Source organism: Mytilus californianus, unplaced genomic scaffold, assembly GCF_021869535.1.
Source record: "Mytilus californianus isolate M0D057914Y unplaced genomic scaffold, xbMytCali1.0.p SCAF_9, whole genome shotgun sequence".
In the NCBI taxonomy this organism is placed as follows: Eukaryota; Metazoa; Mollusca; class Bivalvia; order Mytilida; family Mytilidae; genus Mytilus; species Mytilus californianus.
The window spans coordinates 89,885,308-89,900,338 of NW_026262745.1; the positions used below are offsets into that span (position 1 = coordinate 89,885,308).

General features: G+C 30.9%; 1 protein-coding gene across 5 annotated transcripts in view; it reads right to left on the reverse strand.

Moving 5' to 3' along the window:
* LOC127716007 (transcription intermediary factor 1-alpha-like) overlaps positions 1 to 15,031 on the reverse strand; it is a 371,430-nt gene that overhangs the window by 20,736 nt on the left and 335,663 nt on the right. The window contains exons 2-8 of one of the 5 annotated variants that reach the window (XM_052222113.1): positions 13,053 to 13,706; positions 10,712 to 10,759; positions 10,403 to 10,420; positions 9,693 to 9,707; positions 6,736 to 6,759; positions 6,033 to 6,050; positions 4,213 to 4,507 (exon numbers count right to left, since the gene is read on the reverse strand). The exons of 2 other annotated variants lie outside the window; for them this stretch is intronic. In XM_052222113.1, coding sequence (XP_052078073.1) covers positions 4,471 to 4,507; positions 6,033 to 6,050; positions 6,736 to 6,759; positions 9,693 to 9,707; positions 10,403 to 10,420; positions 10,712 to 10,759; positions 13,053 to 13,706 — 814 coding nt within the window. In that variant the 3' untranslated portion in view covers positions 4,213 to 4,470. Of the gene's footprint in view, positions 1 to 4,212; positions 4,508 to 6,032; positions 6,051 to 6,735; positions 6,760 to 9,692; positions 9,708 to 10,402; positions 10,421 to 10,711; positions 10,760 to 13,052; positions 13,864 to 15,031 lie in introns of those variants that run through there. 2 more of the 5 variants (XM_052222112.1, XM_052222114.1) reach the window with 2 other exon arrangements.

Consider the following 15,031-nt stretch of genomic DNA (forward strand, 5'->3'; position numbering starts at 1 on the left):
GACACAATATCATTATTCCAGTCAATCGTTTATCGGTTTATCAACAGTTTTATTTCCCAGCATCCATAATATTGTGGAACACTTTAGACATTATTATTAGACCGATTCCTACATTTTCATTATTTCAGGGTGTCTTCCTCCATCTTGGATTTTGAAATACCAGAAAATAATCGGTCTAAATCTTTAATAAAATGTGCAAATTTTGAGAGTAGTGGATAATTCATATGTAAGAATTTAATATAGAAAATGACATGTTTTATTATATTTATGGTTGTATTTTACAAAAAAACCAGAATACTTTTGTTTGAATCAATTTTTTCCAACTTTGCCAAATAAGGGGAGGCAACTCAAAGGTAAGGGCAGATAATTCAGATAAAGTTATTTTAACAATAGGATGTGTTAGGAATATACCTATTCTATTATGTAGCAAGAAAACGGGTCCCGTGACCCCATTTTTTCTTTTTCTTATCTGAAAGTATAATATTAGAGCTTTCTTCTCATATTTTATCTCGAAACTCTATGGTGTAGTTTTAGTTTTATGGAAGAAAATTGCGTTTTCCATGCATAATCTATACAAAATCTGTCAGTTTTGCACAACCTGTAGCGTAAAAATAAGCCCCGTGACCCATTCTTTTTAATTTTTTTTTCAAAAAAGCATGATATAAACTACATTTTGATAAATTATTAAATAATTCTATGGATTATAATTTAGACACCCCATCTACCTTAAAAGCAAATTGCATATGTTATACTATCAGAATAAAAAACCTCCGAGACATTTTTACCCTGGAGACCGCTTCAATCTGATTTGTTTAATGCAAACTTAGTACAAGATGGCAATTGTTTATGTGGCTTTATCAATGAAGATGCCAAACATTATTTATTATATTGTAACAATTTTTCAGCACAAAGGCTTTTTGTGATAAATGAAATCAATGTGTTTGTTGTCAATATTACAATTGATTTATTGCTATCTGGTGATGAGTCTTTGAGTTCTGACGAAAATGATAGTGTTTTTCTATCTGTACAAAAGTATATAAAAAGTACCAAGCGTTTTTCTCAACTTTGACAATCTTATTTCTGTAACAGATCTTACTTGAACATGATCAACTTATGCTCTTAGAAATCCGATAATCGAATGATCATTATGATTGACTATTGTTATCTGAGACATTTCAATAGATTTAATTAAAGAAACACAATTGGTACTTACCATTATGTGTAGATTTATTCCGTTTTTCAAATTAATCCGTAACAAGAAAAGCGATTGAATATGTATCCCATCATTAACTATGAGTGTGTAATTTGCATTTAAACCAATTCACACATATGACTTGTCATGTACACTAACATATTTTTATTTTACACAGCTCGGTGGGTTTGTATTTATTTATTCTAAAAATAGACGCACTCGATTCGTTATATTTAGTGGAAAATATCCATTGATTCGATTCTTCAAATTTCTACTGTGTAATTTATTTTCATATCTTCATGCTAAAATAATAATTGGTTAACATCAGATATATGTAGGGGCCTCGGTGGCCGAGTGGTCTAAGTAGTTACTACTGTAATCACTAGCCAGTCAACACTGAGGTTGTGAGTTCGAACCCCGCTCGTGCGGGTGCACTCGACTCCAATCTTAATTGACTAGGATTGTCAGTTTTCCTATCGAAGGTCGGTAGTTTTCTCCGGGTACTCCGGCTTCCTCCACCAATAAAAACTGGCCGCCACGAAATGGCACAAAAGCGGTGCTTAAAAGTGGCGTTAAACACCAAAAATCAAATCAAATCAAATCAGATATATGTAATGTTCGTTCATGTTTATATTTATGTATGTATTGGAGAAGACGTTACTTAGTTGAAAAACTTGTGTATAATCCATTTGCCCTTTTTGAACAATAAAATATGTTTAAACTATTAGTCAACGTTTATATCTTGAGTATGTGTAGTCATTGTATTTAAATGATAATTCCTATTAATAGATATATATATATATATATATATACTTTGTGTTTGCACTTGTCCTAAGTCAGGAACCTGATGTTCAGTGGTTGTCGTTTGTTGATGTGGTTCATAAGTGTTTATCGTTTCTCGTTTTTTATATAGATTAGACCGTTGGTTTTCCTGTTTGAATTGTTTTACACCAAGGCTCCGTGTTGAAGACCGTACTTTGACATATACTGGTTTACTTTTTAAAAACTGTGATTTGGATGAAGAGTTGTCTCATTGGCACTGATACCACATCTTCTTATATCTATTTATTTCTTAAAAACTAAATACAAGTTTACAGTGAAATTTACAAATAAATACAAATACAATATTTGAGATAAACAAATGCAGTGCGATATTTGTAAAATGAAGTACAAAATTATGATGGCATACATGTTTAGTACCATGTAAACTAAAAGGTAAAACTACATAGAAAGATATCAGTACGATGCTTATGCGTTTACATTTACATGGAGGGACTAACTTTTTTATTAATACAGTTATATACTAAATAATATCAAATAAACACAGTTTTTTTTTAAAACTGATTGCTTGTTAGTATTAAACAGTGAGCAATTTGACATTATATTTGGACTATATGACAATTTATTTTGTAGAAATGATTTTCGTTCGTTCTTTAATAGCGAACAGCAAAACAAATAATGAAATTCGTCGCTTTTATCACCGGAACTTCACAACGCACATGTCCGTTCATTGCAGGCAATGCTATGCCATCTCCCTTTTTTTATAGGCAACTCATGGTTACCTGCTCTCTATTTACATAAAGTAAACACATATCGGTCATCAAGAATATTCAGGTAGTTCTAAAAGTCCAATGTTTTTGTAACAGTTTATAATTCCTGCATTTTGGGGAGTGTTTTTATTGACGAGTACCACGTGTGTTTGTATTGATTAATTAGCCTCATTTTGATGTTCCGGTTAAGCAAATTTGGTAAATGTGTATTTTGTAGTTGGAAAGTATTTGAAAATCCGCACATGTTTAGAATATCTTGAACATACATGATGCATTTGATACTTTCATGTTTTACACTGTGTTGATAGTATGCGATCTTGTAAAGCATTGGTGACAATTTGTTTTCGTCTGGACATAGTTTGAGAGTGTCAAATAACATCATGATGCGGATAGGATACAATACTGAAATCTGAGTTTAATTGATACTGGTAACGTATACTGCAGTCTTCATGTTTGTATCACATTTATATCTTGTACTTATAAAATGAAAACTAACAACATTTGTTAAATATCAGTACTCTGTTGTCAGTTGATAATGTATTGATATACGGAAAATTACAACTGATATATGGTTAGTGTTTATTCATTCGTTAATGCTGGCACATATACATAATTATATTTCAGTTATTCTAGGAAAATCAACTTGTATTCTGCAGTGGGTTGAAATTTATGTTTTCCTTGATTTCTATATTAGTTTCATACCTCTGTTGCATTGTAGAAACACATGATTTGTAAATATGATAGAGACAATAATAGTCTACTGCTTTTCATTAAAAGCGTTTTATTACTGTGGAATAATTAAAGGTATGAATTTAAGGGTAATGTTGTCAAATGAACCCTGGAAAAGAGGTCAAGGTCAGGTGAACTCTGAAAAAGTGAAATAACAAAATTTCTGAAATCTAACGAAAATTAAATTTGAAAGTCCCCTATCAAATGGCAAAATCAAAAGCCCAAAAACCTCAAACGAGTGGAAAACAACTGTCATATTTCTGACTTGGTACAGGCCTTTCCTTATGCAGAAAAATGTGGATTAAACCTGGTTTTATAGCTAGCTAAACCTCTCACGGGTCGTGTGAAATGACATTATTGGTTAATGATGAATGAGGTCTATCATTATGGAACACAAATACCGATATTAAGGGAATCTGTTGTTGTATTTCCCTAATTATTTGGCATGAGTATAAGAACCAATGCAACGGCAAGTGCAGCAGCTGCATACTCTTTGTAATATCCTGAGTCCACTCTTAGTTTTTTCGTAGGAGCTAATTGTTTGGACCCTTTATTCTTTTGTCGCATTTTGCAATGGTCATATCTTCTTCAACATACGAATTGTTACTAACCTCCTTTAAATAATTTCACTTGAAATTATTATATTGGTATATTATTTCAAAAAATAATCGCGGCAAAGTGAGAAGGGTTATGATTACTTTCATAAACAAAAAGAAATTATATTTTAATTGAATAAATTCATAAATTGTTATCATTTATTACGTCAAAATAATAGTTTTAAACGTTTTAAATGTCTCTCAATGGGAAATAGTTGATAACCGATTGAGACTAAACAAGTCAAATGTATTGCATGATTAAACAGTGTTTGTGAAGCTTGTACAAAGATATACTACAATAAAGATTCAAATGCCATCAAATTGATCAGCATTTTCAGCATAGTCGAAATAGAATAATGAATTTAATTGTTATGTATATATGCGTTGTTTCTTAAGTTTTCTGTTACTTCTCTTCTTTGAGAAAAAACCACCTTAGAAATCTGAAAGATATGATTACATAGTAGTACATACATACATACTATCTATTAATATTGATATTTTGTTAAACATTTAAAATCAACTTTTCTTGTGAGTTATGCAGATAATCTACCAAAAGCAAAAAACAAATATCGCCAATTACCAGCAGAAAAGTTGCATTTATAGACAACGACAGTTGCTGCTTGGTGCTGTCCTGTTGTAATACATATGACATGCTAAAATGAAATGCTTTTTTTGGAATGTTTGGTTCGATATTTAAAAATGTTCTTGTGTTTTTGTTATTTATTAAACAAATAGCTTAAATGGCATCATTTTCAATAATTGTCCATGCGTTTTGTCTACAACCAATAAAGCGTTTAGATATGTAGTTGGTATTTACAGTGGTCTATCAACTGTTTTATGAAAATAAAATTGTAAAGTCCATTTCATCAATCCATAATGTATTTTCCATTAAGACCATCTGGTATGTGTTTGCTGTTTTTATGAAGTACATGTACACTTTATTTTTTTAACATGGTTATATTGACTGATTGGTTGTTCTATACATACCGACAGAATGAAACTGAAATCTGCATAGTAAATGTATGACTGCATTTCTTTCAATCAAACTAAGTTTGTTTGGTTTCACATACATGGGGTATTCATATAACATGTATACATATAATGTGAAATAATTCGCCCTGCGCACAATGCTTGAATGCTATTACCCGAAGTTAGTGTGTATTGTATTGTCAGCGCATTCTGAAATTGTTATTTCTCGTATGGTTGCGGCCTGCTATCTTTTTCTTGATTGCAGAGATATTTCTCGTATCACACGGCACGAAGTGTTATATGATAAATAGTGATACGAAAATCTGCGATAATTTTATTGGCTTATTCAGCATCATAGGTTATTCGTTGTGTCATTGATTGCTTTCAAAGATTAAGACGATATACATTCTGACCATTGTAGCGGACATATTTAATTTCTTCAATAATATACAACACACTCACACTTTTCGCCTGAAAATCTTCTTTTTTGTCAAATCTTATATTCTGAGTACGAAAAAATTTAAAATGTTCGATGTTAAAGTTTGTCACCGAAACATGACATATGACGTTATACTTGAAATGCAAAAACTAGATCAATCATTCGGGGATTATTTGATTCAATACAACGAGATATGAACCTGTTGTTCAGTGGTTGTCGTTTGTTGGTGTGTTTCATAAGTGTTTCTCGTTTCTCTTTTTTTATATAGATAAGACTTTGGTTTTCCGGTTTTAAATATTTTACACTAGTCATATTTTGGGACCCTTTTTTTCGCTTGCGATCGGTGTTAACCAAGCATCCGTGTTGAAATCTGTACTTAAACCTCTGACTGTTTTCTTTTTACACAATGTGACTTAGATGGAGAGTTGTTTCATTGGCACTCATTTCACATCTTCTTATTTCTGTGATAACTTTGAATTTATTTTAGCAATATCAAAAACAAAAACAAAGATAAATCATCAGAAAGAAAAGGTGATGTAAACATAAAACACACTCACCGACAGTTTTTGCACATGCTAAAATATACATGTAGCGTTGTTAAAAAGACAAATTGAGATAAAATGTTGTATTCACACCATAATGCATTACTGAAATTACGTATTATAGAGTTACACAATTTAATATTTCATTCATATCTATCATTTAGGCTTTGACCATGAAGATATACATACTCATATATTTTTACTGAAAAAATCCCTTTGTACAAATGTATTTTCTCCTTTTTAAGTTAACGTCTCAAAGCGTTCTTATCGTGCCTCATATTATGACTTACCTCTTATGGAACCTTGTTTTTAAATTGTCTAATGAAAATTACATAAGTTCAGTACCACTTAGGTAAATATACCTAAACTAGTTTTGTATTTTCTGTTTATTATTTACGTTTTTTTTTTTTCTATGTTAAATCATATCATCTTCATCCGTGATCAACTTTTTACAATTTTCAAAACTAGATGATAAGTGTGTGACTCATTTTCAAGATTCCGTCTTAAACTGTGTCTATAATGAAATGAGCAGAACCAAATAATATAGGTTATAAAATTTTACGTATTGTCTGATCATTTTTTGAATTAAGTGGTCAAGGTTGATTGACATAAAATTCAAGTTATTGCTGAATTTGATTTTGTGTTTTATTGGTTTAATATCCAACTATGGAACATTGTATGAAAAATACTTCGTTAGTGTGTATACATACAAACTTACAAAAATCGTCCATGTATTGGCCAACTGTAAAATACAACATAACTATGTTAAAAATCTTCGTGGAATAGGTTTTAAAGGTATTTTTTGGGATGAATAAGTTAACAATGACATTATCTTAGTGGTACTGTGCGTGGGGATCAGTTTTCATCTTATTTTTTCCAAGGTTGTGAGCTAGAACTCCACCCGTGCGGGTTCACTCGACTCCTATCTTAATTGACTAGGATTGTCAGTTTCCCTTTCGAAGGTCAGAGGTTTTCTCCGGGCACTCTGGCTTCCTCCGAAAAAAAAAAACTGACCGCCATGATATAGCCCAAAAGTGGCAAATAAAAGTGGCGTTAAATACCAACAATAAATCAATTAGTCTTAATTTATAGAAATGTAGTCCTTTTTAAAATAATTATTCATAATTTGAACGTTTTTATTTATATGTGAAATCCGTGCTTACCTATGCGCCTGTTCAGTTTGGAAAATAATAACATTCAATATTGTTGTTTTACACATACATGTACTCATCGGTTAGATAAATTTAACGTTTGTTTGCGGGTTTTCAATTAGCTTCTGCACAATAAGTGCAGAAAGAAAAAGGTTGCATTAAAGTTCAGTTTTATGTACGACAAAATAATGTTAAAATTACACTGAATGTATGTGTCGTTCTTATCTTGCGTATGATTTTTTTTTTAAGTTTAAGTATAAACATTACACAAGTATTGTGTACGACATCAACATACAATCTTCTACAATAAATAAAATCGTATACTAAGTTCTCAATTAGTAAATCTAAAATCGTAAAAAGACACACACAGCACGATCAAATTATGTGAACAAATTGTGAGCTTCTTTTCAAATACGTAATATAACAACGAAACATACATTCATTGTATTTTGAACATAATTTGGTCGTCCATTAAACTATATATAAAAGATAAAATGTTCTGTCACTAAACTTAAGCATCAAACTATTGATCGTTTTACATTCAACATGTTCAAAAAGTTCATTTAAAACCTGTCAAAAAAAAACTATTTATATAAGCTGTTGCCACGAATATATTTATCGACTTTTTTTTCTATTCTGATAGTATGATGCATATGTTGGAATTAAAATGGCAAAATATAACCATGTTAACAAAGCACACAATTGAAAGGCAATAAAACATGAAGTGGTAATGCCACAAAACCTCCTGCGAAATAAAAACTAGCACAAGATGAAACATATAATAAAAAAGGGTATCTAGAATATATATATATATAATATCGAGTTTCATCTGAGTATGAACGTTCAAATAAAAATCTGATTTTTAAATACTATCTATATCTCTTTTGTAGTTACCAAAAATATATAATATGATTACTTTAAATCATGGGTAATGAAGTGACATGAATTGCAGAGTCAAATTCATCACAAAACTTACAAAATAGGTTTTTCATTTGATTATAAGTCATATAGTATAATTGAAAGACCGACGTGATAAACAATTGATAATGTATTGCTTGGAAATTCCTTTAAACATAAAAATTACCCACAAATACACAACGACGTGTTTCCCAATTATGCCCGAAATATAAACCATTAAAGGTTTGATTAACCATAACAATAACCTAGCAATTTGAAATATACGAATTTTCAAAAGCATTTTTATTGTCCAAATTTTATTATTTAGATTAAAAAAAATCACCTTAAACACAAGAATGTACAAGTTGTTTGGTTTTCAAACCGGGAGCGCTGTTTTGCTTTAATATATGAAAGCACGAAAAAAATGGCGAGGTACCAGGCGTTTAAACCAATCAGAATAACTTCAGCAAATTATAGATCAATAGGAATAATGTATGCATTATTATGTTCTTAATTTTAGGTTCGAGTGTTATATTCAAATCTACATGATCAATGGATAAATCCTTCTGATTCTAACTAAAAATTATCTGAAATGAGCATTATAGAAATGGTTGATTTCTTGATGGACAACATCTTTGTTCCGTTTGGAGGACATGTTTTAACAAGCAATCGGCATGCCCATGGGAACTAACTATGTCCCCTTCTTGTCAACTTGTTCCTTTATTCCTTTTAGGCTGACTTAATACACAAACTTCTGAGGAAGAAAAATAAGATGTGTGCAGTACCTTTAACTTTACTTTCCACCATAAACATGATATTCATGATGTTCTCTCACTAAATATTTCAAAATTTGGTGACAGTTAAGTATGCCTCATATCTTGTCTAACTTCGTCTTACTATCCAAAATTGATAGGTTAATTGAAAATAAAACTTAACGACAAAATGAAAGATTTCAGGTTCAAATTTGTAAACCTTCCAATTCTATGTAGCAGCATTCCCAAAGCGCCTGTATACGGAATACATGTATATATATCTCCCAGTTGATACGATATTTCAAGGCTTTTATTCTCTAACATTATTTTCATGATAGAGGGTTGTTGCCCACAAGGAAGCTATAAACCGAAAGTTCCAAGTAGTGATGTTGAGAAATTATCCCTCCGTTAATTTTACAGACGCCCTCACGAGTTGGTTTAACGTTATGAAATCATTTCACAGATGATTGCGAATTTGTTCCAAATGTCGTAAAAACAATCCAGTCCCTTTCCTCCCGAATGTGACTTACATAATTATAGTAATTACCGGTTTTGTACTGCCATGAGCAACACGACGTGTTAGATGTGGAGCTTGATCTGCTGACCCTTCCGCAGCACCTAAGATCACCCCCAGTTTTTTGGCGGGATTCGTGTTTCTCAGTCTTAAGTTTTGTATTGTGTGTCTGTTTTTTTTTATAAATTTTTTAGCTATGGCGTTGTCAATTTATTTTCGACTTAGATAAACGGCTAGGCACCTTTACAGAAGAACCCTTTTTTTAAATCGGAATTGAAGGTTTCATAGTCAATTATATGAATGAACTTAATTAAAAGGTTTTGAATACTAGTTTATGAAAGTAATATGAATGTATACTCACCTTGTAGGGTTGTTTCTATAAATGAAAATGCTAAATTAATTGACTCAGCTACAATTGAAATACTTTTAAAAAGTACATGTTATTTACTTATGAGCTAGTTATGTTATCTTTATTTTGATATTTTATCCACTATACTTTTCCCAAATTAACTTGAAACTGTAATACTAAGCTGTTTTCTGGTTGATCATTATTTCATTTCTTGATAAAAAAAAAATTGTGTATAGGTTTCCCCCCTCAAAATATCACCTTTCCTTAATTAGTCAACAGATGGTCGTCAGTAGGACCAGATACTTATTTTTATTAATTTTATGATATGCCACATGCCATCTTACTTTAATAGGAAGCACGTCTAAATAAATTACAATTTCAATTTACACCTGTTCTTTAAATCATTTTAGCCTCAGTATTTGTATTTTTTTATGATTGGATTTCTGTATGACTAAATACGGTCTTCATTTGTCCTTTATAAACTGATAGAAAGTAATTGAACCACACGTGTTCATCAACTTAAGGCAAGATAGATGTGTATTTACATTTCCAAAGTCTTTATCAACACAAACAAGACTAAACATCAATGAAAAACTATGAATAATTAGTACTATCATGGATTAAATACACTTATGAAACACATTTTTTTTTTATTTTCATAGTCACAATTGATAAATGATCTTTTTTTCAATAGCTTGTTGAAGATATTTACTAATACCTACTCAGAAAGTCTTTCTTCCCTGAAAAAAAAAGTATGAAAGTATCTGTTGTTAAAGTAATCTTATTCGAATTTTATTTCTATAGTTAATCAAATCCATTTCGTCAGTGCTGCTGGTTCAAATTATTTTGATTTATTTCATCATCAATTTTCTCGGGTTAGATTTAAATTTGATTTGGATTAATATAATCTTCGAAATCATATTCTTTCCTTTCGCATTTGTTGATTAGAATTATACACAATTATAAATGAGTTATTTGATATAAATTTCTTCATTTGTTCACATTCATCCTAAATAAAACGTTATTCTTACCAACAATGGTCACATTGGTATCTGAACAGTGTCTTTTCTGACTGTTTTCTGAAATCAGAGATATGAAAATGTAAACTGATGAAACTGGACACGAAGAAAACAAAACGATAAATGCACATATCCGAAATATGTACCCGAGTTTTCTATATTCGTTCAATAATTTATGCTTAATGTCAAACGATGTTTTACATAGAATGTCCATATAATTCATTTCATCTGTAAAGAAAAGTTTAAATACAATGCACATTATATGAAATTCACAACTTCGTAGTATAAACATACTGAATTGTTAAAACTAAAAACATGTTTACAGGACTGAAAATTAAACGAATAAGAAGTCTGTTTAGCGCAAATTCAAAGTTGTTGATATTTGTCTCTTTTGGCTAACTCGGTTGTGTATTTTTATATGTTGGATTAAGTTGTTTTATGTAATGTTTCCGTTTTTATTCTGAAGTTAGTCCCCACTTCAGTGTAATCATGTATATCTATTATATAGTCATTTTATAAAATTTACTGTTTGCAAAATTATAAATTATTGTAAATAATAAGGATGTTCTTGTCCCAGGCAGAAAACCCTGGCCGTGTTAGACGCAACATTTTGGAAGTTTTGGTTCTCGGTGCTCATCGGCTTTGTACTTGTTTTGGCTTTCAAGCGTTTTTCATCTGAGCGTCACTGGATGGTCTTGTGTGGACGAGACGCACGTCTGGCGCATTGAATTTTAAGCCTAGTACCTTTTGTTAGCTATTATTCGTGTGTTTCTTTGTCCTATATGTTCTCCCATTTATTTGTATTGTGGTCCTGTCATGTGATGTTGTCGTTTTGGTGTTGTGTTTGACGTTGCCATTAAAGCGGGAGGTTTGGCATGCCACAAAACCAGGTTCAATCTACCATTTTTTTTCTTAAAATGTCCTGTACCAAGTCAGGAAAATGGCCATTGTTATATTATAGTTCGTTTCTGTGTGTGTTACATTTTAATGTTGTGTTTTTGTTGTGTCGTTGTTCTCCTCTTATATTTGATGCGTTTCCCTCAGTTTTAGTTTGTAACCCGGATTTGTTTTTATCTCTATCGATTTATGAGTTTGGAACAGCGGTATCCTACTGTTGCCTTTATTTGGTTTAAGATTGTGTTAGTGTGCTTTGTCTTTATGCCTTTTCGTGTTTCTTTGTTTGTTTTTTTAGTGATTAAGATATATATAACACAATGTTGACTGTTGTACTCCTAATTTGACCTTCTAACTATTATGTCTGTTTGTTTTGTTCAGATATCGTTGTCAATATAATGTAATTGTATGTGACTGTCGTACAAGTGACTGGTTTAGATAGCTATTAAACAAAGTTTGATCCGCCATTTTCTACATAAGAAAATGTCTGTACTTAGTCAGGAATATGACAGTTGTTATCCATTCGTTTGATATGTTTGAGCTTTTGATTTTGCCATTTGATTAGGGACTTTCCGTTTTAAATTTTCCTCGGAATTCGGTATTTTACATTTTGCTGAGCAAATAGATAACAATATACTAAGTTACATTTGACCGATGTAAAAGTCATGAAATACATTTTGGCAGGAAGTTTTGAATGCTTAGAAAACCTTTTTTTTTAAATCAAAATGCTGTATAACTTAAACTCAAAGTTTGGAAATAAATCTCTATTGTAGACCAACTGAATTTACAGTGAGCCTTTGGTCAACAAATACATTTTGGTAGGAGGTTTTTTGGTTCTTTGAATATTCATAATCACATTAATATTATTAATATGTCAGTGTCAAGATTTATAAGTACTTGTTTTGAAATAAGAGAAAATTTGCATTCCAGTAACTAACTAAATATACATGTAGTAGTGCTGTTACAGTAGTTTATTCATTTTTATGTATTAGAGAGGGTTAATATTCTATTTTATTTATTTTCAAACACCATCTGGTATGGAGTATAGTTATTTAATCATTTATTTTTAAGGTAATATATCTTAAAAATTACTGTATAATTAAAACTATATATATATATGTATATGCTCGGAAACGGGCCCTTTAATTGGATTCAATAAATATTCTTATTCTTATTCATTAACTTTCTTGAGTAATGACCTGAAGGTATCCCTATAATTTTTGTTCGTATTGATTCACACTTTGAAAAATATGGAAGCAGACATTTAATTGCAAACATGTGCACACAACAGTTAATGTGTAACGATAGAACAAGAATTTCAAATGTATAATTTCCACCAAAAAAACAAATCAACGTATAAATCAGTCCTTCATTAGTAAATGAGCTAAGTATGAGTCAGGCGAAAAGGGCAAAAATTATCTATTGACATAACAACACTTTTCTGTAGTTAATAACTTACCGGAATGATAGGTCTCCAAATAGAATGAATATTTCTCGTTCTGATACATTCTTTTTGTAATATTTTACTGTCGACATGACTGGTGACTGTTTTTCACCTGCAATGTCTAACTCTGATTTAATATGTTTCAGTTGTGTCAGAAGTTTAGTTACATCGGCAAGTTTCTGGCTCTCGGTAAAGGCAGTCTGACATTTCTGGAACTTTTCTAAATCATTTTGAAAATCAGTTCTAATTAATGATAAGGCCTTCAGGTTTGCTGTCCCTTTTTCTTCCAATGATGTTATGAGGGCTTTCACTTTCTGGTCAATCCACTGCTTCATCTGTTTCCCATCTTCTGTAATAACGCAAATAGCTTCGTTTATGTCGCTCTGGTACTTTACTGTGCCTTGTTCAATTTTGTCTAGATTTGTTTTGACACATTTAATCCGTGAGTCCATGAACTTTTTCACTTCAACCTGTAATTCCTGTGTCGATTCGTTGATTTCAGACGTATAATGATTTTTGTGATTTTTGACGATACACATTTTACAGATTGGTATGCCACAGTCAACGCAGTAGAATATGAAGTTTTCGTTGTGTTCTTTGCATAACGGGCTTTCTTCCGGGACGATTTTTGACTCACTGAGGAAAGAATGATTTCTACATATTTTTGACCTTAAATGTAAAGTTTTACAATTTTCACACATCCATTGATCGCATTGTTTACAATAGTTATTACCTGCTCCATTCATGCATATATCACAGGACTTCGAAGAAGATTGTGCCATCATTTGTTGTTCCCTCAGATAACCATAACCAGGTACATGTATTTCTAATCAATTAAAAGATGTCGGAAATGTTAAACACGAAGTTACGAAATTTTTCTTGAAAACTATCACAAAGTAATCTCAGAATGAAACATTATTTCAAACAGACTATTCTATTTATTTTTTCTAATGTTCTAATTTGAAGTGACTTTGATTTGAAATTTGAAAATTGAATTACAATTACGTACGTGTTGTACAATTCGTTTGCGAAATTTAATACGTTTATCTATGATAAATATGTTTGATTATCATGTAAATATCATATCTCATGGATGTTTATATACAGCTGATACAATGTTGTTTTATAGGTCACTACTTATAACGATATCAGTTAATTGAAGTATTGAAAGGTGGTGGTGTAAATTATCTTTAGCTAAAACGTTTATTATTTTCGTTCAAGTTACATTTAACACTAGTGTGTCGATTGAAATCATAACCGTGAACAATAATGATTTTTTGTATAATATCTATTTAACGATGTATCTTTCTTTTAATTTCTTTTAATATTTTAATTTAAAAATTAAGTCATTGGTGTTTCTTTCTTTTTATCTGCATAAAACAATTAACATTTTGTATATGAACGAAAACAACTATTTCAAGAGGTTTCCTTATACTGATAGTAAACTATAATATTAATATAAATTCAGATAAATGCCATCATAAAAGCATATCTAAAGCATAAAATAAAAACAATGATGAAAACCTTTATATTATATTGCTGTTTTGGTGGCCCTTTCAAAGGCTTTTGACTGCCTACAACATGACAAATTGATGGCATGCGGCGTTTTGGCTATTCGGTTTCTCTTCTAAAATCATATTTATCAGATAGGGAGCAACAGATGGGCTGACATCTAGAAGGAGGTTCCCTAAGGATCTATCATTGGGCTCCTCCTTTTAACGATTTTTATAAATGATACATTTGTACTTATCAAAAAGGGGTCAGTGTACAATTATGCAGATGATAATACTCTTTTTTTCAGAAGTACTGATTATAATACTTTCATTTCAACATTGGAATCTGAGTCAACTCAACTAATAAATTGGTTCAGGGTAGATAAGATGCAAGCAAACCCTGATGAATTTGAAGTTTTGGTTGGTGGTAAACATACATTTAATACAAATCTTTGTATTCTTGTTCAAAACACTGAAACTTCATGTGAAACTACTGTTAAA